This window comes from Marmota monax, unplaced genomic scaffold (genome assembly GCF_021218885.2).
Source record: "Marmota monax isolate L192 unplaced genomic scaffold, Marmota_monax_Labrador192_F-V1.1 WCK01_AAM20220418_F8-fsc00055, whole genome shotgun sequence".
Lineage (NCBI taxonomy): Eukaryota > Metazoa > Chordata > Mammalia > Rodentia > Sciuridae > Marmota > Marmota monax.
This window is the reverse complement of record NW_026695205.1, coordinates 10,062,265-10,083,353: the sequence shown is the minus strand read 5'-3', so window position 1 is coordinate 10,083,353 and position 21,089 is coordinate 10,062,265. Positions and strand designations below refer to the sequence as shown.

The 21,089-nt window shown below is 58.5% G+C and overlaps 1 protein-coding gene across 1 annotated transcript in view; it reads right to left on the bottom strand.

The window, feature by feature from the left end:
- Cd247 (CD247 molecule) overlaps positions 1–14,451 on the bottom strand; it is a 59,416-nt gene extending 44,965 nt beyond the window's left edge. Inside the window, exon 1 of the mRNA XM_046430176.2 lies at positions 14,227–14,451. Within this exon, the coding sequence (XP_046286132.1) occupies positions 14,227–14,284 (58 nt within the window). The 5' untranslated portion in view covers positions 14,285–14,451. The remainder of the gene's footprint in view (positions 1–14,226) is intronic.
- Positions 14,452–21,089: the final 6,638 nt, after the last annotated feature.

Sequence of the window (21,089 nt, the reverse complement as noted above, 5' to 3'; positions counted from 1 at the left end):
AGAAAACACTTACTAAGGTGCTGCCGTTTTCCTGGCTCCACCAGGGCCCTTTACACACACTCTTTAATTCTCCCCGCAGCCCTTCAAGGTAGGCAATCTTCACTTCATATAGGAGAAAATAGTTTCAGAGAGGTCGGGGAACTTGCCCAAAGTCACAGAGCTAAATAGTGATGGAGTCCGAATTTTAATTTAGGTCTGGTTGCCTCGTAAGTCTATCTGTTTTCACTTCCTGCCTAAACTGAGTTCCTTCAACCCCACTATCTAGATGGAGCTGCAGATAGAAGACAGAGGAGGAGCCGCACGGGGACACCCAAAGCCAAGGTTGCTCTCTGTGGTTTATGACCGTCCTCCTGGAGCCATGTTCACGGGCACCCCCGTGTTAGCAGCATGGCAGCTAACGCAGCTTTAGTAGGAGACAGACCGCTGGACTCCTGGTCAGTGCAATCACCAAAATGAAGTCAGATAAATTGTCCAGCATGGGCTAATCGTCACTGAGTGACTGACCAAGGAAAATTATGACTCCAATTTCTAGTCCTCAAACAGCAGTGGATCCCCCACCCCCAGAGATATACGGCATTTTTTAAAGTCATTTGTGCTTGTCACACTGGGGGGGGAGGGTGCTACTTGCATCTAGTGGGCAGAGGCAGAGATGCTGTTAGCATCTGACCGTGCAGAACAGCTTCTAGCAGAAGAGTTCCCGGCCCAGATGTCAACAGTGCCAAGCCAGGAGCCGGCTCCAAGCATCCAACCCCCAGGGCGAGACCAGCTAGAGGCAGACCAACACAGCAGAGGACAGCAGTTGTGCCCTGGGGAATTGTGGTGGCACAGACCTGGCCATGCCTGAGGGGTCCACACCCTGCGGGGCGAGAGGGCATCAGGAATTTTGTCCAGCTTGCTTTATTCAAGTGTGGCCTGATGGAATCGACTTAGTCTTTCTTTGGGTTAAAATCAGGAGTGGAAAATGTAACCTCTAAGAGGAAAACACAGAAAACGAGAGGTGTGTGTAATGGGGGAAGCCGGGGCAAGGCCTGTGCAGGGCCGGAGACAGGTGCATCCTGCCCACCACAGCCGTGTGGCCGGAGGGCCTGGACCTGGATCTCCAACACTGGACTTCAAATCCCAAGTCCACTGGTCACCAGCCTTGAGCAAATCACCTTCTTCAACCTCATTCTCCATCAGGAAAACGGGGCCAGGCCTACACATCCCCCAGGCCATGGACTCTTCATGACATGATTTATCTAAAAGCCCTGGGCCCAGCTCTAAGCTGACCTGAGCACTCCCCTGGTGACTGTGGTGCGGAAGGTGTCTGCTACGCTGGGCATGAGGCTCTCGTCCCTAGAGGCCCCACGCACAGAGATCCTCCTGGAGCCTGCTTCCTAGGCTGCGCTGGGGACATATTCTCTACGTCAAGAAATGGGTCCAGTGAAGCCGACTTATTTTACTCAGGCCCCCAGGGAGCTTGCTGACTCCTGAGGATGGCTTAGGATGACGGGCGCCGACGCTGCAGACCTCCCTTCTCCCAGGGCTTCCGAGCCCCACAAGGGCTCCCGCCACCCTTTTCCAGACTCGTGTTGTTCTTGGGTTCTAATCTCTTTGCATCTTCCCTCAACAGGATGCTGGAGTTTTACTTTCCAAATCAACATAATTTCTAATGTTGAACACCAGCTTAAAGTAGAATTCGCCACCCTTTGATTACAAGCAGAGACAGAGAGGTGGCCGTCCACCATGCGCAGGTCATTCATGAGCGTTACTGACCATCTGGGTTCTGTGGCTCCTGCAGCACATGTGATTTCTCCTAACTGCCCCCTGCTCTCCTATGCACACCAGAATTATTTTGGAGATGAAGGCGCTGTGTGTTGTGATGTGCTGTAGGTTCCTGAGAATAGAAACTACGATGACTAAACTCTCCGAGGACAGAGCAAACCAGAGAACAACACACGCCCTGCCATCCGGCCAGCTGGGGCTCGCTTGGTTTTCCATTTCGCTTTGGTGACAGGGCTGCCTGACTTGAGGGTGCTTCCCCTTTAGCCGGTGCCATGTTTTTTTTAAGCTTGGCCACCACCCACTCCAGCCACGTGGCTACCTAAGGAGGGGCCCTCAGGTGTCCCTGGTGCTACAGGATGGAGCCACAGAGGTGGGCAGATGCTTGCTGGTGGGATCACCTCTCAAACTCAGAGGTGGACACCCAGAGGGAGACGTGCTGGAGGTGCCGTGGACGCAGGCTCTGGCTGTGCTCCCATCGCTCCCCACCAGGGCTGGGTGGACGCCTTATCGCATTTGTGAGTGTGTGTAACAAGTGTCATTGACCCTGACCCTTGGCGAAGAGCGCGCTGACCATGCTTACCCTCTGCGCCACCCTTCGAGGGGTCCAAAGGCAAAGGCTCCAGGCACAGAGAAACAGACACCAGGGTCCCTGCCTGGAGAATCTTTCAGCCGGAAAAGCAAAGTGCAACTACCCGAGAAGTCAGGGGTACAGAGTTGATAAGGAGGAGCCGGCCCTCGTGACGGCCCTGTGTGAGGACCTGCCTGGGTCCTCGGCCCACACTCCCCAGCACTGGGACATTTGCTCTCCATGAGACGCCTTGCAGGGAGATATTATGGCCCAGACCCAGATGCTCCCACGTGCCCTGAGGACACAGAAGAATTCCTGGCCCTAGTAAATGGGGCTCCAGAACCAGGCTCACAGCCACCGTCCAGCAGTGCTGACTGAACATAGCTGCCGTCCCCTGCCACAGCAAATGCCACTTTGTTGGGGTAAAGCAAAATCAGTGTCGCTGCCAATCAATAGTCTCCCTCACAGCCCTGTGTCCAGGGCTCACTGTCAGCGCTGCCCACCAAGGAAGGGGAAAGGAGCCGTGGAAATGCAGGTTCTTCCCCACGGTGGACAGGCCTCTAGCAGGGCTCCCTGTCCCTTCCCGTCTCCAGTCCTCTCTCCCTTTCCCTACAGTGCCGCTCAGTGTCCCCTCCCAGGGAAACACCTGTCGGCAGCCTTTCTCGTCTCAGAGCTGAACTGGAGCCACAGCCGCAGGTGGAGGGCCTGGCAGCTGTGACCTGGAAACAGACCTCCTTGCGCTCCCTCCCAGCCACGGAGCCACAGAGGGCGCAGGGGCAGCTGCCACACTGGCCTCTGCTCCTCTCACAGTCTCTTGCCAGCTCCCTGCTACGCGGCCAAGATGCCAGAGTTGGAGCAGGGAAAGAGGGTCTGAAGCACCATCTGAGGCGCAGAGGAGCCCCGCGGCCTGACTCACCAGCAGACTCATTCCGAGACTGCCGAATGTGCTGCTTGTGTTCTCTGAAGGGCAACCCCGGGGCTCCCGGGCAAGAGGCGCCCTCCCTCTGATGCGCACCTACCCCATCTTGGGGGACAAGGGGGGCCACTTATCAGCAGCCCCAGAGGCAGGAGACGTCAGTAATGGGAGCACTGGGAAGCTCTGTCCCCGGTGCCGGCCATTCAGCAGGGTTTCAGGGGCCAGCAGGAGGGAAAGTCCTCCCCTGAGTGACATCCAGTGAAAAGACCCCTGCTGCTGGCTAGCTCTCCTCTCCTCTTCCCCATCGGGCCCTGTCCTGGTGACACCATCAGCACTCTGCAAAGAAACCAGGCCACCTAGAAGTGCCCTTGCCAGAGCCTTCAAAGAAGTCAGGAAGCATATTCTTTCATTGAAGTGAGAAATTAAAGCGTTGACTCAGATCGGGATTTCTGCAAGGGGCTTGTATGTGGTGCTAGGAAAGTTTCAGTGTCTCTGCACCCTGAGGGGGCATCATTCAAAGGGTATCCAAGTTTCAGTTCCTCTAGAAGCAGACCCAGAGGCAAAGGTTAGAGGACAGAGTTCTTTGGGAGAGATCCCAGGAAACAAGTTTGGAAGTAGGAGTCTGCAGAAGAGGTCGTCAGGATGGGCCCTGACCCAACATGGTGGCGTCCTTATGAAATGGGGACGCTTACTTGCACAGGGAGACACCCAGGGGAGCCCCCACATGAGAAGGCAGGCAAGCCAGGGAGCCCCAGCGCCCCTCCAGGAGCTGGGGGAGGCTTTTGAGTCAGGAGGCTGGCACGGCCAGCACCTCGAGTTTGAACTTCCAGGCTCCAGAACTCTGGGACAATAAACTTTTGCTTTCAAAGCCACTGTCATGCCCCAGGAAACTGATAGGGTAGATTCTGGGAATATAGCTTCTCCCCTCGAAATCTCATGTTGGAACTTATTCCCCGGGAGTACTAAGAGGGGGGCATGTGATCTGACATGGGCGTAGAGCTGAGGCCTTCAGGAGGTGGTGACAAGGCGAGATCCTCAGGTGGGTCCCCTGGAGAACGGTGGGGCTGTATAGGGAGAGGAAGGGAGACCAGGACACACAGGCCACGTGTGCACACCCCGCTCTCCACATGTGACGCCTCGTGCCACCCGAGGGCTCTCAGCAGAAGGGCCACCCCCAGAGGCAGCCCTTGACCTTGGGCCAGAACTGAGAGCCCAGCTATGTCTGGTCGCCCTGTCGTCACCCCGTCTGTGGACTCACGCTGTTACCTGAGCAGGGACTGAGGTCGGAGGCTTGGGGAACTGAGGCAGGCAGGAGGAGACGTCAGTGATGGAGCACGGGGAAGCCCTGTCCCCAGCTGGGACCTCACCCTGCAACCATTCCCAGGGGCACAGCACCTCAGCGCCCCACCTGAGAGCAGTGGCTCGGGAGTCCAGCCATCGGCTGAGGGCTGCTCCTACAGGACCCCAGAGTGGGGTGGCTCTCAGGAGGCCCCTGCCACCTGCTGTGCCCCAGATCACGTGGCTTCCCCTTCCTCTCTTCTTTGCAACTCTACCATCTGACGGTACCCCCAGGATGCGTCCCTTGCTCCTCCCACAGTCCCCCAGGACCCTCCTGTCGGAGCCACTCGAGAGTCCTCCCCAAGCCCTTCTCACGACTCTGAGAACCTCTTAATGGGGTTCTAAAGACGGTCAGGGAAGAGGGACCCAATCTGCACAGAAGCCAATGATTGTCCGTCCCTCTCTTCCCCCTGAGAAGGGGGCCAAGTCCTCCTTCAGGGACCTTAAGCCAGCATCTCCAAAATGATGCCCCCTGAGGGGCACAGCCTGTCCGAGCAGAGGGCAGCCCGGTCGGCCTGGGGGGGATGGGCAATGCCGTTCCTGAGCCTAGGTACATTACAGCACCTACGCAGATCCCCAGACGCCCCTGTGGACGAGCACCCGCCCTGCCCACCTGTGGGCACAGCTTTCTTTCTGCCTGCCATGTTCCTGGGAGAATCCGGTGGACGCCCTCCCAGGTCCTCCGGCCCCTATTTCCTTGTGGGAGGACCGGCCAGAGGGCCTAGGGAGGAGGGGCAATGGCCTGAAGAAGCTGGAGCCCGTGGGGAGACCAGAGACTCTGCTGGGTGGACGCTGCCTGGGGCTCCATGCCTCTTTGCACCCCGCCCCCGCCCGTGGAGGTGGTAGGCCCGCCTCGGCCTGGGCCCCGGGTAGGTGTCTGAGCCCACACAGTGCAGCCACCTGCAGCTCTGTGGTGGCTGCCCTTCCGACGCCAGGCCCCTGGTGCGCATCTGAGACCACAGTGGCCAGGTCCAAGCAACGGGCCTCTTTACTGGCCCAGGGAGAGGACCAGGCACTTACTAAAGTCAGGCTTTGGTGATGATTCTGCACCAACTTCAGGATGACTGGCCAACTGGGAGGTCATCTTTCTGTTTTTAGCTGAGATGACTCCAGGCTTGGACACTGCTAGGAAATGTCCAACCCAAACTTCAAAATGCCTGAGTAGCCAAACCCTCCCCTCATCCCTCGGCATGCAGGAGCCGCTCCATGCTCTTCCAAATGGCCGGCAAGGGTTTTCTGAGGAAGTTATGGACTGAAATCAGGAGTTAGATCAGCTTCGAGCCTGAGGCTTTGATTTAGAGCCACAGCTGGAAACTAACGATGTGTTTTCTAAACTAACGAAATCAAGAAATTGCTGAGAAGATCAAAACCGCTCCCCGAGTCTCCCTCACTCCTCCCCTTCGTCCCCTTTGGATTTGGGGCATCTGTGACTGTAGACTCTTCACCGTCCACTTCAGCCCCCAAGGGGCTCCCTCTCCAAAGTGAGGTTCCGAAGCTTTGAAAATTAGAGACGCACCCCACCCCCATCCAGAGAGCTATCCCCTGACGCGCTGCTCTGGTGAAGGGACAGTGTGCTTCAAGCCGCCTCTCCTGGAGTTGCGGACAGGCACGCTGCACAATGCAGCCTTTGCAATGGGCAGGTGAGAGCCAGCCAAGAGTTTAAAAGGGGATTTCACAGGCCAGGTCAGCAGGGGGACGGGTGGGTAAGCGGTGGTGGATACAATTATCGGACTTTCTGGGCTGTCCTTTTGAAGCCTCAATGCTTAATAAAAAGAAAAAGGATAATCCTCTTTGCCAACCTTTTGTAGCTCAATCTTTATTGTTCCCATCGAAGCCCAAAGAAAATGGACAAGATCCATTTTGTCCAGAAAGCATTTGTGTATTTTATATAGGTCTGGGCTTTGAAGCATTTATCATTAAGTGAGAGAAAAGACAAAGATTTCTCTCTGCCCGGAGGAATCAAAGGAGGAATTTCTGAAGCTCTTTAGTCTAACTCAAAATAGTCCCGGGTGGCATCCCCTCAGTATATGCTTCCTCTGCCTCGAAACCCAGAGTGGAAATTAGCAAGCAAGGCCGACGAACGAGGAAAATGAGACCAGCCACGTGGGCAGATTCAGTCTCTTTGTAAAACTGAGAACATGGTCTCCAGAACCAGGGAGGCTCTCTTGCCAGTGGGCTCCCCACTCATTGAACGCCATCTCCAAGGCGTGGGCCCAGTCAAGGGCTGACACGGCTGACCGCTGCAGGTCTGTGTTGACCAGAGCACATGAAGAGCTTCGTGAAGCTCTACTGGTGATGGGCTGAGTGGCCGGCCAGGCGGTTTCCATGTTCAGAACCAAGTGCCCCTGGTTATATCCACCGTCTCCATGGCCAAACAGGCCACCAGCAGCCACCATGTTGGTTTGCTTACAGAAAGAAAGGCATCAAACGCTCTTTGTTTTGGACAACACACACAGGATGGTCACTGTGGGGAACACTGGTGAGAATCTGGGGGGTTGGTGACATTTACTGCTGACGCCTAAGTTTCCTGAAACTCCCATGCACTGGGTCTCCGCTGTGAGAAGAGCTCACCCCCGAGTTCTGAGAACAATGATTTTCCACCTTCGTTTTAATTCCAGCTGTGGGTCTGGGGGATCCCCACACATCTGGGCTTACGTGAGGAGGTGCATGGGCTTCCACAGGGGGCAGGGGGTGCGGTCTGTCCTGGGATCTGGGGCAGGAACGTGGCGGGAAGGAGAGACGCAGGCTTGCCTGGGAGCAGGAGAGGGTGCGGGCCCGGGCAGCCTCAAGTCCTGAGAGCCGTTAGGGTCACTTCCCTCTCGAGATCCCAGAGGCTCGCGTCTGGACAGAGTGCTCTTGTCCCATCCTCAGAACCCTGGAAGACGCTCAGCCACGCCTTCACCCTGCTGCTCACTAGCTGTGACGGCAGCTCTGAGCTCAAGGGCTCCGGCCTTCCACAGAGTTGTCCTGCTGCCCCCAGATGCCTTGTAAATGCACAACCACACACACACACACACACACACACACACACACAGGGCCACCCGCCAGCACACAGGGCCACTCGCCTCACACACACACACACAGGGCCACTCGCCAGCACACACACCGGGCCACTCACCAAACATACACACAGGGCCACTCGCCACACACACAAGGCCACTTACCCCCACAAGGCCACTCGCCACACACACAGGGTCACTCGCCACACACACAAGGCCACTCACCCCTACAAGGCTACTCGCCACACACACGGCCACTCACCACACACACATGGCCACTCACCACATACACAAGGCCATTCACCACACACACAAGGCCACTCACTCCCACAAGTCCACTCACCCCCACAAGGCCACTCGCCACACACACAGGGCCACTTACCACACACACAAGGTCACTCACCACAAACACAAGGCCACTCGCCACAAACACAAGGCCACTCGCTGAGACACACAAGGCCACTCACCCCATATAAGGCCATTCATCCCCAAAAGGCCACTTGTCACACACACAAGGCCACTCATCCCCACAAGGCCACTCACCACACAGAAGGCCACTCACTCCCACACACAGGGCCACTCACCAGGACACACAAGGCCACTTGCTGGTGCACACACACACACACACACACCTCAGACACAGCACAGATGAGCACAGACATGCCACACACATCAGCACGCACACTGGGCACCCACCTACCCTACTGGGCATCCACCTGACCTGGACAAACCCCTGGGCTTGGCTCAGGCTGTGCATGACGGAGTCGCCGTCCTGGCTCCCTCCCCCAGCCGGCATCTACAGCACAGGGGTAACCTGGCCCCCACACCCGTCTGCCCGGCTCTTCCCACAACAGCTCTGTGCAATTCTCCCCGTCACTCCCAGCCCAGATGGGGACAGGCAAGTCTAACTGAGACTGTCGTTCATGTTACGTCTTAGGCGAGCACGATTTGGGGCGGTGGGAAGCTGCAGAGAACAGGATGGGGGGCTCGTCTCCTAGACAGTGTAAGGGAGGCAGAGGGGTCTGTGGGACCCAAACGCCAGAGCCTTGTCGCGCTACGTTCCTGGCCAGCCGTCCCCCACCCCCTCAGTTTGGCCAGGGCAGCAGTGGCTACAGACCCTGGTCCCTGTGAACGTCCTGCTGCAGGGTCTGAGCTCTGGCCTCGCCCTCCCTCCTCCCGTTCCCTGGACCCCTCTCCAGGCCACAGGTGTCTGCACGTCTGCCTCTGGGCGCTCGGTCACTCTGCGGGGCCTCGGCCTTCTCAGCGTGGTCTGCTCTGCTCCACCAGGAGCACGAGGGGGGACCTGTGTGTTCCACTTCACCCCCAGGTCCAGTAGGAAGATGCAAGTTCTGACATAAGTAGAAGACAATTTCTTCCCCTCCTTGAGGATTCAGTAAAAAAGCCAAGTCTCCACTCCAAGTCTGTGTCAGGGAGCTGTTCCTTTAGGAAACCTCATACGCAGGCCGAGGAAGGCACATGCCCACAACAGCTAGTCACAGGCCAGCACCCCTCAAGTGTGATTTCATTTACATTTGTATTTCTACCTCTGCAGGAACGAACTAAACACACACCAAGCTCCACCACCTGCAGGAAAGTTCCAAAATAGGCATGTTTATTAAAAGTAAAATGGAAAATACGGGTTCACCGGATTTGGGGAAATGCGAGTTCAAAACTATGGTAACATGTCAGGGAAAAACAGGTCTTTAGTGACAACCCAATATTTCATGCTCAGCAGGAAAATGTGTAGTAAATAAAGATATTCAGCAACAAAATAATTATTTCTTACTTCAAGAATTGAGAGGAAACTAGAAATAAGTGCTTACTAAGGAGAATTCCATAAAATCTGCTTCGGAACTCAGCGGGCGGACTCAGGATGGAGCGGATCAGCTGCAGAGGGTCCCGGGTAGGCCCAGAGGCCCGGGAAGCGTGTCTGGAGCCCATCTATCCGGGGCATGTCACCAAGCCTCACGAAAAGACCCTTCTTCTGCCTTTGCTGCCACTTGCCCCCCGAAGATCTCTACTGGACTCTGCAAATGACCAGAGGGGCCAGCACCCCGCCTGTCCTGCTTTCTCCCGGCTTTCTTCCCCTCCTGCCTGAAAATTAGCTGCCGAGTGGCATGATCCTCGCAGACATGATCCTCACAGCCCAACGGACACTCCCAACACCTCCAGCCCTGCAACTCGGCCACCTCCAGCAAAGCTGGGCCTTCTCCAGCAGTCCCAAGTGGCCCCTCGCACCTGCGGCAGATGCACAGCCTGCGGGGCCAGCGGAGAGCTCCAAACCCCGCCCTTGGCTTTTCCCAGTCGGGGAGTCGTTTTATAAGACAACCAGAGCAGCCGGAGAAGGCAGCCGACATTCTGCCCCCCACAGCCTACCCCAGGTGGGGCGGGGTCGGTGGAGAGCTCGGGGATTCAGTGTTCTCAGAAACTGCGATTTCAAGATGATGCATTTTGTAGCTAAAAGGGATGTTCAGCCCCCTCCTCTTCTCTCGTCTTACTGACGAGGACACTAAGGCACAAGGGGAAATTAACTGGTTTACAGTGACGGGAAGAAAACGGAAGCCAGTTAGGCCAGTGGTTCTGCTCTGCTCCTTCAGGAAAATGAGGCCGTGTCTGCGAAGGTGGGGAAACTGAGGCACGCAAGATGATGGCCGTGGATTTCCACGCACCCTGCGCACAGGCCCTTCTGACAGCATCTCCTCCACACTCCCTGTGGGAGACAGGCACCACCTCCGCATCTCACAGAGGAGGAGCAGGGCTCTGGGCGGGCTGCTGGCCCCGAGGAGGGCTGTGAGAGGCCCTGGCCCGTGTCCCTGTCCTCCTGCCTTCCCAGCCTCCTTCAAACGGACACAAACATCTGCAGATGGTCCCCAAGAACCAGAAATCACCCTCTGCTCAATCGGATTGTTGTCAACAGAAGTCGAGGGTCCTGTGAAATGCTTTTTTATTTCAACCCATTCTTTTAATTGTCAATCCTCGATTTGCCCAAGTAATTAACAAAAGCTACATCTGTAAAGATTTTCCTGCAGGATCCGCTATCATGACAAACCTCAGAAACGGCTTAAATGTCCAACAGCCAAGAAAAGGTGATGGTGGTGCACGGAAGTGCCCAGAGCATTCAGAGCAGGAAGGCAGGCCGAGCCGAGAACAGCTCACACCAGTGTGCAGGAAAGCAGCATCCGACACGCTCATGAGGAGAGCCAAGACCAGCAGCATGAAGACGCTGGTGTGGGGCGCAGAGAAGGAAAGGAGAGCCCCTGGGCTGGCTGGTTATGGATTGAAACAGCGCTCACATCCTTCTGTGATCTCATATTTTTATTAAATATCTCAGATTAAGAGAGGAAGGAAGTGATAGGTACCCGGAGCAGTTATTTCAATGCTGGTCTGTGAGACCGGCTCTAACCCTGTGTCTTATTTCCGTGTTTTGAGGCAATGGGGCGATTGAACGGTGTGACCTCGACTACGATCTACAGAGTCTCCGTTTCCCCTTGGCACCTTTAATCTGTTAATGATTTCTTTAGTCCAGGGGTGAAGGCCTGATTGTTTTCTGCTTTTCCATAGAATTAAAGCCAAATCAGAAAAAGGAGCTTCTATCTCTATTTCTGAGATACACTAGTTAACCACGTGAATTCATCTTCTTTATGGATCCAAAATAAACAAATAGCAGAATTTCCCATGGTCCGCCAAGAAAGTTTTAATGTCGGCAGGATTTTACCTTAAACCAACCCGACCTCACCTTAAATCACAGTCCACTCAAACTGCCTTGTCCCCTTCCAATTTCTTTCCTGGTTTTTGTTTAGTTTTGTTTTTAAAGCACTTTGTTGAATACTAAGTTGTCCAGAGGACAGGGTCACAGGACGCCAATCCAGCAGGCCCAGGTAGACCATTAACGCAGACCTGACGGTGGGGGACGTCTGGATCCCCTGCTCTCAGCAAGCCCCGATGCTGCTGGGCTCCAGGTGCTGTCCTTGGGGCTCCAGGAGCAGGACGGCTCATCCCTCGGGAACTCTGAGCGGTTTTCAGGCTGGAGGACGCAGCTATGCAGCAGGGACCAGGGATCACTGTGTTTCGACTAACAGGTTAAAGGACTGGTTTAATCATTTTCTTTAACCAGATGGAATGAATGCGTGTTCCAAATTGATTAAATTGACCATCACTCTCCTGCTGACAAGAAATAGCTTTGTCCAAGCAGAATTAAGAAAGCTATTTTGAACCATTTCTGAATACTGCTCACCCAGGGGACCCATGGTGGTGAACTTGTGCTGCTCCTGCCGGTCCTCCAGCAGCCTGACCGAGGCTTGGTGTTGCAGATGGACACACTAGACGCGCAGGCACCCGCACCACCAGGCCGCCTGGGCGGGTTCTGAGCAGACCAGGTGGTCCCGGCTAGGATCCCAGTGAGACGCAAACGGATGTCCCTCATCCTCGGGCCACCCTGAGGAGGGTCGCGGGGCCACGCTATTTCTGATTTTCTCCCCTTTCAATATTGACATTATATATTGTTTTCACTTTGGGGAAATCTTAAAAATTTAAATTCAAAATTCCATGAACATCCCAAACTCCAAGCCTCCTTTCCCCCCGGCCAATGTGGGATCCTGGAGTGCATCCAGAATTCAGAGAAGGGGTGAGCTGGGTGCCAACAGATGGGGGAGATGCCGCTGCGGCCTTACAACGCAATCAGAATGAATGGAGAACCCCAGCGGCGGGTTTCCACTCCTGTGCCTAGGTTTACAAGAGCTCAGTCGAGGTGTAATAGCACTAATTGGTGCAAGTTCTCTAACTGGCTCATATACGCGGGGCATATTGCATTCACTTTCCACGTCACATCTCTACTACCTTGACTTTAGAGATAAGAAAACTGAGGCCCAGAGAGGCTCAGTAACTTGCTAAAGTTGCACAGACAGAAAATGCTGTGGTTGGCCTGACTCTACCAAGTCCAGTGACTTCCTAAAGCAGAGCTGCTCACAGCCCTGGGGCTTCATGTCCGAGCTACGTCTTTTCACTAAAGAAAGCACAAAAGCTGCGCAGACCCCCTTGCATTCTTGGCCATGGTGGGGCAGGGAGTCGGGCACCAAGGAGCCAGGGCCACAGCCGTGTGCTGCGCACCAGGCAGGCCATCCTAGTCCTTCCGGCCTAGGCCCTGGAGGCCGCCTGGGCAGGTTCTGGACAGACCAGGTGGTCCTGGTCAGGATCCTGGTGAGTCGCAAACGGGACAGGCCTGGTAAAAGCCCATGTTTGAAAGCGGCTCGGGGACAGGTCACAACAGGGCCCGGGCCGGGAAGGCCCCACTGCTGCTGACAGCCCTTCCTGCAGGGGAGCACTGAGGAGGCCTCAGGCGGCCCGGGGCGTCTGTTTATCAGCCTCTCTAGAAAGAGCTGATGGTCAGGCTCGGACACAGCAAGGTCCTGAAAGCGAGAACCCTTGCCCTGCCCTCTGGGAGTGGGCGGCCTCGGTCCTCGGGCTTTGCTCCCAGCTCCTGGCAGCCGCGGGCCCTCGCAGTCTCCTCTGTTCCTTCTGACTCCACTGGGCCTGTCCTCAGCCCAGAGCCCACACAAGCCGACCAGCTGGGAACTGCAGGCGAGACCTCCCTCCCGGCCTCCCCAGCCTGAGGCCTCCAGCTGTGCAGGATCCTGGCTGTTGGGACCTCCTTGTCCCCTGCACACAGGGAGGGGCTGCCCGGCTCCACCTGGTGCCCTGGCCCACAGCTCGCTGTGACTCACACCCTTTCTGAGAAAAGCTACAATATCAGAGAAAACCCCACGTCCTGCAGCCCTCGCAGCCGGCAAGGTGCTAGCCCAGGGCCAGGCCATGCTGGGGGCCTCGCCTGCCCTCCCGGCACCTCCCTCGTGGAGGCAGCCCCACTGCAGAAGGACGGTCCTAACTCCCTTCCCTGCTCCCCAGACCCACACAAGTGAAGCTCGCCCTGTTGGCAGAAGCAGCCTGACGCCCTCTGGGCAGGCCGCGGCCTCCTTCCCCTCCAGGGTCTGCGCTGGGGAACACGGGACGGCCGGCCTCCCAGAGCCCAAGTCCTCCCGGTGGCCCCTCGACAAGGCCCGTCTCTCGTGGTTCCCTGCTTCTGTCTCTGGCCGGGGAAGGGAGTGTCCTAGTGCGGCCCTGGCCGTGAGCGTGACAGGACCCTCTGGGTCCAGAGGTGGCAGGCGCTCTGTGGGGCTGCAGCTCCTACTTCCCACACCTGCCGCTTCCCCCTCCTGGGCCTCTCAGTCCTGGCCAGGAGTTTCAGGCCAGTGACCGGTGCCCCTGGCTGTGACCCTGCCTGACTGGCTGGTGACATGTCCTCTGTTGGCAGAGTGAGGGTGCCTGCTCAGGATGACGGGAGGGGACGGTGGCCGGAACGTCGCCGTGTGAGGCGGCCTCGCTGACGCGGGCTGGCCTCTGCTCCACACTCCCTCTGTCCCAGCTGGCCGGCCTGAGGCTCTCGGGCCTCCTCCCTCGCCCCCCTCCTGTCTCTTCTGATCACCAGGCAACCCATGCTCTGGGCAGTTTGACCCTGGGCTGCAGTGTGGAGCCAGGGCTTCCCTGCCCTTGACTCTGGGAGAGCAGGAGGGGGCAGACACCAGGCCCTCACGCCCTCGAGGACCCCAGCACACGGTCTGAGCTCGTGCCGCCGGGCAGCACCTTACCTGTAACTGGGCACCACACCTGCAGGATGGCCGCGATGGCTAGCGCCTCCCACTTCATCTTGTCCTTTCTCCCAGGAGATGCGGGGCAGAGGACGATGGCAGAGCAGCCTGGGCTCTGAAGGAGGCCCTGCCGCTCTGTGTGCCTCTGCCTCAGGAAGTGGAGGGCCGCGGGCCCTGTGAGAACTCTGCCCTGGCTCACGGCAGGAAGCTCCGAGGCTTGAGGTCGGGGGCGTGTTTACATCAGCCGGCTGAAGCCTGCTTTGTCTCTTTATTGCTGGCTAGTTCTTGTCCCACCTGTATCAATTCCCACCTTGATGGGCAGGTCAGTCCCAGCGCTCGCTCGGGAGCGCGGTCACCGTTCTGCCAGGCCCTCGACTGTTTCGCTGAGGTGGGGAAAGGGCAGAGCTGGATTCAGAGTCGGGCTGAATGTGAGATGAACTGCTGGGCTCTGGGGACATCTCCACCTGCCCCTTGCTTGACCCTTCAGAACCACCCGAAGGCTGCGGCCTCGGGAGCCACCCAGTGGGCCAACAGCCCATCCCTCGTCCACACCTACCAGGCCACGCTGGCCAAGCCTCTGACACTCCCACGAGTCACGGGCAACTAGGAGATTGTTGAAGGGACAGAACTGACGGCAGTGTGACTCGTTGATAGATAATTAACACACTCAGTGCCCCTCGTCAACCTCGGGGAAGCTCTGTTGGCCCAGCACGGGTCACAGGCTGCCCTCCTGATCAGTCATGGCCTTCAGGAGGACAAGACCCGGGCCCTCGCAGAGCCTCTGTGACAGGAAAGGGAGGGGAGGATGGGCACACAGAGGCAGGGCTCTCCACTCTGCCCCGGGCCCTGGGGAGCACTGGGGGCTGGTTGGCTCCTGGAGCGAGGCCCACACTTTGCAGTGGAGGAATCAGGCAGGGGCAGGAGGGAGACCCTGGCGGACACCTGGCCAGCAGCCGGAGCGCCTTCCAGTAAGTGATGCAGACGAAGCCGCTGTTGGCCTGCCCGCCTCTCACGCGCCTCTCGGAAACTGCAACCTCATTCCCCTCCGAGGAGGCCACACTCCCATAGCCTTGGTGGAGGGCTTTGAGAGCGGTTCCCACTGCCATGGGCTCCATTGTAGGCCGAGTCCTCCCACCGGCCAGTCAAAGCACCATATTCTGCAGTTTACAAGGATAGTTCAGAGACAGGCTCCGTGGCACACGCCTACAATCCCAGAGACTCGGGAGGCTGAGGCAGGAGGATCCCAAGTTCCAGGCCAGCCTTAGCAATTTAGCAAGACCCTGGCTCAAGACCAAAAGTGTTGGGGATGCAGCTTGGTGCTGGAGTGCCCCTGAGTTAACTCCCCAGGACAGAGGGGCGGTGGAAGCCCTCTTCCAATTCTTTCTACAGCTCCTGGGAGGGGCACCTATTTCTTGGAGAACAGAAGCGGTGGGGACAGCACCACAGCCATGGCCAGGAGCCACGAGGAGCAGGCCGACCCTCAGGTGTCTCCTTCTGAGGTCCTCAGAATCGGGAGGGAAGCCTCACCCACAGCGAGGACAGAGGCTGTCTGAGGAGTAACAGGGTCTTCCCCAAGGGGGCTCTGCTCCTTCCCACAAGGCCTTGCACTTGAGAGTCCCTCCCTGGCTTCTGACACTCCCGAGTGCCCACTGTGAAGACCTTTGTCCAGGCTGCAGGGACAGCAAGCCACCTCGTAGTTCCCTGACTCCCAGGTCATCAGAGACCATGCACAAGAGGGAGGGCCGGCTTCTGTCCTCAGCATTACAGAGTCAGCCCCTCCTGGGGCCCCCTGATGGGACAGCCCCTGAGCCCCCCACCTCTGGCCAACATCCTGAGCCAGAGTCCAGGGCTGCAGGCCACGGAGGTCCAGGGCATGCTGTTTCCCTGACCAAGTGCTTTCCCAGGGGCCACCATGCGCAGGGACAGACCCTCTGGGCCTGGGTGCTTGTACTGTGCTCTGCGCCCCCCACCCCCAGGGGTCCCTCCGCCTGAGGCCTTTCTCTACTCTCCTCCTGACGACCTCCTTTTCAGACCTGGTGCAAACGCCCCTCACTGTGCAGCCTCGTCCACACCTACCAGGCCACGCTGGCCAAGCCTCAAAGTCCCCTTGTGCTGCTTCTGCAACGTCTGCCACTTCTCTGCCAGGGCAGCGTGCTGAAGTGTGTGACCCCCCAAGCTCTGCCGAGGCCTTGATCACTCTTCTCCAGGGCCCAGGGTGCGGTGGGATTTAACAGGGTGGAGAAAGCGACCCCCCACTCCCACCTGGGGGAGGGTCAGTCCCTGGGGCCAGAGGCCAGGCCTTAGGCAACTCGAAGGCCCAGAAGTGAATGCAGAGCTCAGTGGGCACCCAGGGCTGTTCATCTGGGGTCCCTGCATGAACCAGCGGCAGGAGCCCACCACTGTCACAGAGAGGGAGGGAGGGAGGGAGGGGCAGGCTGGGGAAGGGGGCCAGCCCAGCGACACCCGCTCTCTAAGGTGCTGAATACGGGCTACACGAGGCTCCCGGCCACTTCCATGACCCTCTCCTGTCCTACCAGAGCTGGAGGAAGGGCAGAGCCCAAGGGGTCCCCACCGGCTGGGACTGAAGTCTGAGACAATGGCCAGACTGTCTGCCTGGCTTGTGGCGTGGCCCATGGGTGGCGGCGTGTGGAATGTGACTTCAGGCCCCACAAAGGATCTCCTAGCCCTAAACAAGACGGCCTCCCTCACCCTTCCCACCCACACTCCGAATCCACACCCGGAGAGTCACTCTTGTAGCTATAATCGGTGGCATGCTGGAGCTGCCTGTGTCTGCCCACGAGCTGACGGTCAAGTTCTCAGGAAAGTCTCAAGCTGGTTGTTACATCCCCGGCAGCTTGAACCTGGCCAGGGGAAGCCGACACCAGACCCACCCCACTCCCGGGCACTGGTTCTTAGGCCCTCGCAGCACAGTGCCGATGGAGGACCCTGTCCTTCCAGCCAGGAAAGCAGACCTCATCAGTCCCCCACCCGCGTGAAGGGCCATAGATGGTCCGGGTAGATGGGACGGAATCATCTAGTCGAACCCCTTGTTTTGCAAGACGAGAATCGAGACCTGGAAGGTGAAAGGACTTGCTGGGATCCTCAGCTGCGTCAGAGGCAGCCTGCGTCTCAGTGCTGGCTTCCCAGGAAATGGGCTGCGGGGACGATGGGTTTTCCAGGCCCAGCGTCCCTTCTCTCTCTGCCCCCATCCCGATCAATTCTGGCCCAGGCGTGGGGTTCAGGTGGCTCGCTCACAGCCCTGCAGCCCAGGGGCGTCCCGGGACCCAGGCCTGGCCAGTCACAGCTCTCTGTCCATCGGCCACTGCGATGATGGCGGGGAAGAGCACACAGAGCGGGGTGCTTTCGCCTGTCCAGCATCAATGCCCCCGTGTCCTGGTGACAGTGCCAGTTTTGCTTTGAAGCCTTCCCTGGTGGCCATGATCCTGGTGGGGTGGCCAGGTGGAGCCAGCTGGCCGCTTCCTCTCTGGACTTTAAATCTTGAGGGAAACAAAGCCTGGGAACGCCCCTAGCTTCCCCGTGCGCGGGCGGCCCCAGGAGCTGCTCCTGGCTCTGTGGTCTCGGGGAATCTGCTCCCGCAGCCCTGCTTTTGGTCTAGTCCACTGAGCGGCTTTCTGTTGCTTTGCAGCCAAAGAACGGGACGTGCACGGGGTTCGGTGACTGCATTAGCTTTCCATGCCACACAGCAGATGCCCACATGCTTAGTGGCCCAAAGCCACTCAGGTTTATGACCTCACGGTACTGAAGCCGAGTTCTCTTCCCTCTCACCTACAGGAGTGAGGTCCCTGTGTCCTGCTAGCTGTTGGCTAGGGGCCACCCTCGGATCCCAGAGGATCCTCCACTTCCTTGCCCCCTCAGTAGTTCCCAGGGGGGACGTTTGCTTTCTCCCCATAGCTCTGACTTGCTGCCCAGCAACCAGCTGGACCAAACTGCCTGGAAAGGGCTCACCTGATTAGGTCAGACCCCTCCAGCTACCTTGCCCTTTGCCCCGTAGCTCAACAGAAGCACAGGAGTGCTAGCTCTTCTGTGGACGGTTCCTCTCCCAGCCAAGGAGATCACGTGGGCATCTGCAGCAAGGTGAGGGAAGCCCGGCGGCCATCCTGTCTCCCACAGAAGGAAACTGTACTCCCTCGTCTGCGAGGACGCGCTCCTCTGCTCTCCATCTTTCTCGCCAGCAGAAAGGTGCCCAGGGAAGGGGCCAACACAGGGGACAGCAGAGCAAGAGCCGTCAGCCCAGGGGCACACACCCGCGGAGACCCTGCTGAGCCAGGCCAGCAGCCTGCCCCACGGGCTTCCCCACCCACTCACGAGCCGGGAGCTTTGGTCTCAAGGACCACAGATGCTGGGATGCCTGCCGTGGGCACCCTGCACTCTGGCCTGGCCCCTCACTCCGTGGGTCCAGCGCTCTCCACTGGGGGCAGATCTCCCAGGGAAGCACGGCCCTGGTGGACACCTCAGTCATTGCACACTGTTGCCAGTGAATCTTCCTGATGACGGAGTAAGGCAGACACTCCCCACGAGTCCCCTGGGCAGTCAGGAAACGAAAACGCGCCCAGGTCACAGGGCTGGCGGTGGCTGTGGACGTGGGGTCCCACGTGTCCTGGTCCTGGGTCCTGGGGCTTGGGCTTTAGAGCAGGCAGGTGTGAATTCCTGCCCACCTCTCAGGAGCCGCCCAGCACCTGAAGGCCTCGTCCACGGGCTCTGCCGGCCACCGCCCTGCGCTGGTGCAGGAAGGAACGAGTAAGTAGGCCCCGTGCCAGGACACAGATGCAGGGGAACGTCGGCCCCCGCGTGCCCTGGGAGAGGAGAACACCAGGGACAACAGCAGGGGCTTGTCCAGAGTTCCTCAGCAGGAGTGGGGCAAAGACCTCCCGGAGTGCTGGGCCCAGAGGAGGCGTGGCCGCCGTCTCTGTGCAGAGTGGGAGGTGCAGACAGCCCTTCTGCTGGAGGAGGCCCGTGTCCCCGGAGCAGGCCGCTGAGTGCCTCACCTGTGCCTTCGGCTTGAGCCCAGGCTGGACTTGAGTGTCCGCCTCACACTGGTAACAAACAGATCAGCCCCAGGGCACCCAAGCACACACCAGCTCACCCCCCAAAATGAGGCCCCCAGGGCAGCTGAGGGCCATATTGGACACCCTCACAGGGGTGTCTTAGCAAGGTCCTGGCCTCTCCGAGGCCTTTTTATCCCCCGCTCTGACTCCTCCCCCTCCCCCCTGCTAGAGTGTGACCGGCCGCCGTTTGGGGAATGGACCAGCCTGGGCCAGGGCCTAGCTTCTCCTTCTCTTGTGGGCAACCTTGACAAGTCACTTTCCCGCTTTGGGCCTCCTGGTCTCCACTGAGACGCTGGGTGGACAGGACAGGACAGGACACTGACCTAGCAGGCCATGCTGTGTCCACTGCAGGTATGGAAGCTGTACTCTGCCTGCCTCTCCCTCCCTGTCCCCTCCACCCCACCAGCTGTTCCCCCTGCAGAGGGAAGGGCCACTGTGTGTCCAGGGCTGTGTCCCGGGCTCTGGCCAGCTCAGGGCAGGAGCAGACAGCTGGGCTTCCACGCAGGGTGCAGCTCCATGCAGGTCACATGTTTGTCATTCCCAAAAGGATGACAGAGGGGAGGCGGCTGGGAAGTCCTCACTGACCTGACCTGGTCCCCATGGAGCTGTGGAGAGGCCAGCATAGCCACCTCACACCCTAGGACAAGCCTGCGGGGCCACCTCTGGGGACTGCCCATCAGGGTCCCACGGGTCCCAGCACTAGCCCTCAACACCTCCTGGGGATGCCCACCAGCCTGAAGGGGGGTCTCAGGAGATTGGGATGAAGCCCCACTTCCAGAGGAGCAGGGGTCTGACCTGGAAGGTGGGGCTGGGTGTGGCCTTCCACGGGACCCTAGTGGCTGCGGTCCACACGGCAGCCCTGGGCTTCTCCCAGGCCCAGCCTGGCAGGCCTGAGCCGGGACCCCACACCTGCCCACTTCAGCTGTCCCCACAGCACACACAGCAGGGTGGGGGTCCCTGGTGCCCCGCCGGCAGGCAGGACCTCCCTACTCAGCGGCCAGCTCTCCACTGTGAACTGTGGACTCCCCAGGCCGACACTGGGCGCCCCTCCTCTGGGCAACCAGAACACAGCGTGCGTCTGCCTATGTCCTGGGCTGGTCGCAAGGGGTAGGTGACAGACCGCGGCTGACCGCAGTGGATACACCTCAGTGCTTTGGCGATCGGACTGTGGCTTTCGAGAAAGTTACCAGCTGGTTTGGAAGCGGAGGGAAGGAAAGCAGATGGCTTCCACATCTGAGTCTTTGCCAATTCCTGCTCCGCTGCTGCAGACGGGGTTGGAACCCAGGCTCTTGCAGCCTCGGGGTCCCTAACCTCACCCGCTGCACCACAGCCTGCCACCAGGGGCCTTCCTCCCACAGCCCAGGGCTCCCCTCTGCTTCACCCCTCGAGGCTCCCGAGCCCCGGAAGCAAAAGTACGAGGTAGGAAACGCCTCGAGTGTGATCTCAGACAGGATGCCCAGGATGCTGCTCACCCTGGGCTCCGGCTGCCTCAGCCTCGTGCCATCGTGGGGGACAGTAGGGACACAAGCACACCTAAAGCCTAAGGTCTAGGACCAACCTAAGAGGTGCTGGCTGACTGCGCGCAGCGTCAAAGCCTTTTCTCAGGAGAGATGACTCGGCTGAGCTGTTCCTCTCTCACCCACCAAGCACTTTGAACAGCCTACAACTACCAGGTTTCCAGAATATACAGATGTCATCCCTCAGGTCTGAAAAACAAAGCCACGATAATTGACTTTCTCAACATCCTCTGCTGCTTCTCCTCTCCCCCTCTGGGCGGAAAGTGGGGTGCTGAGGATT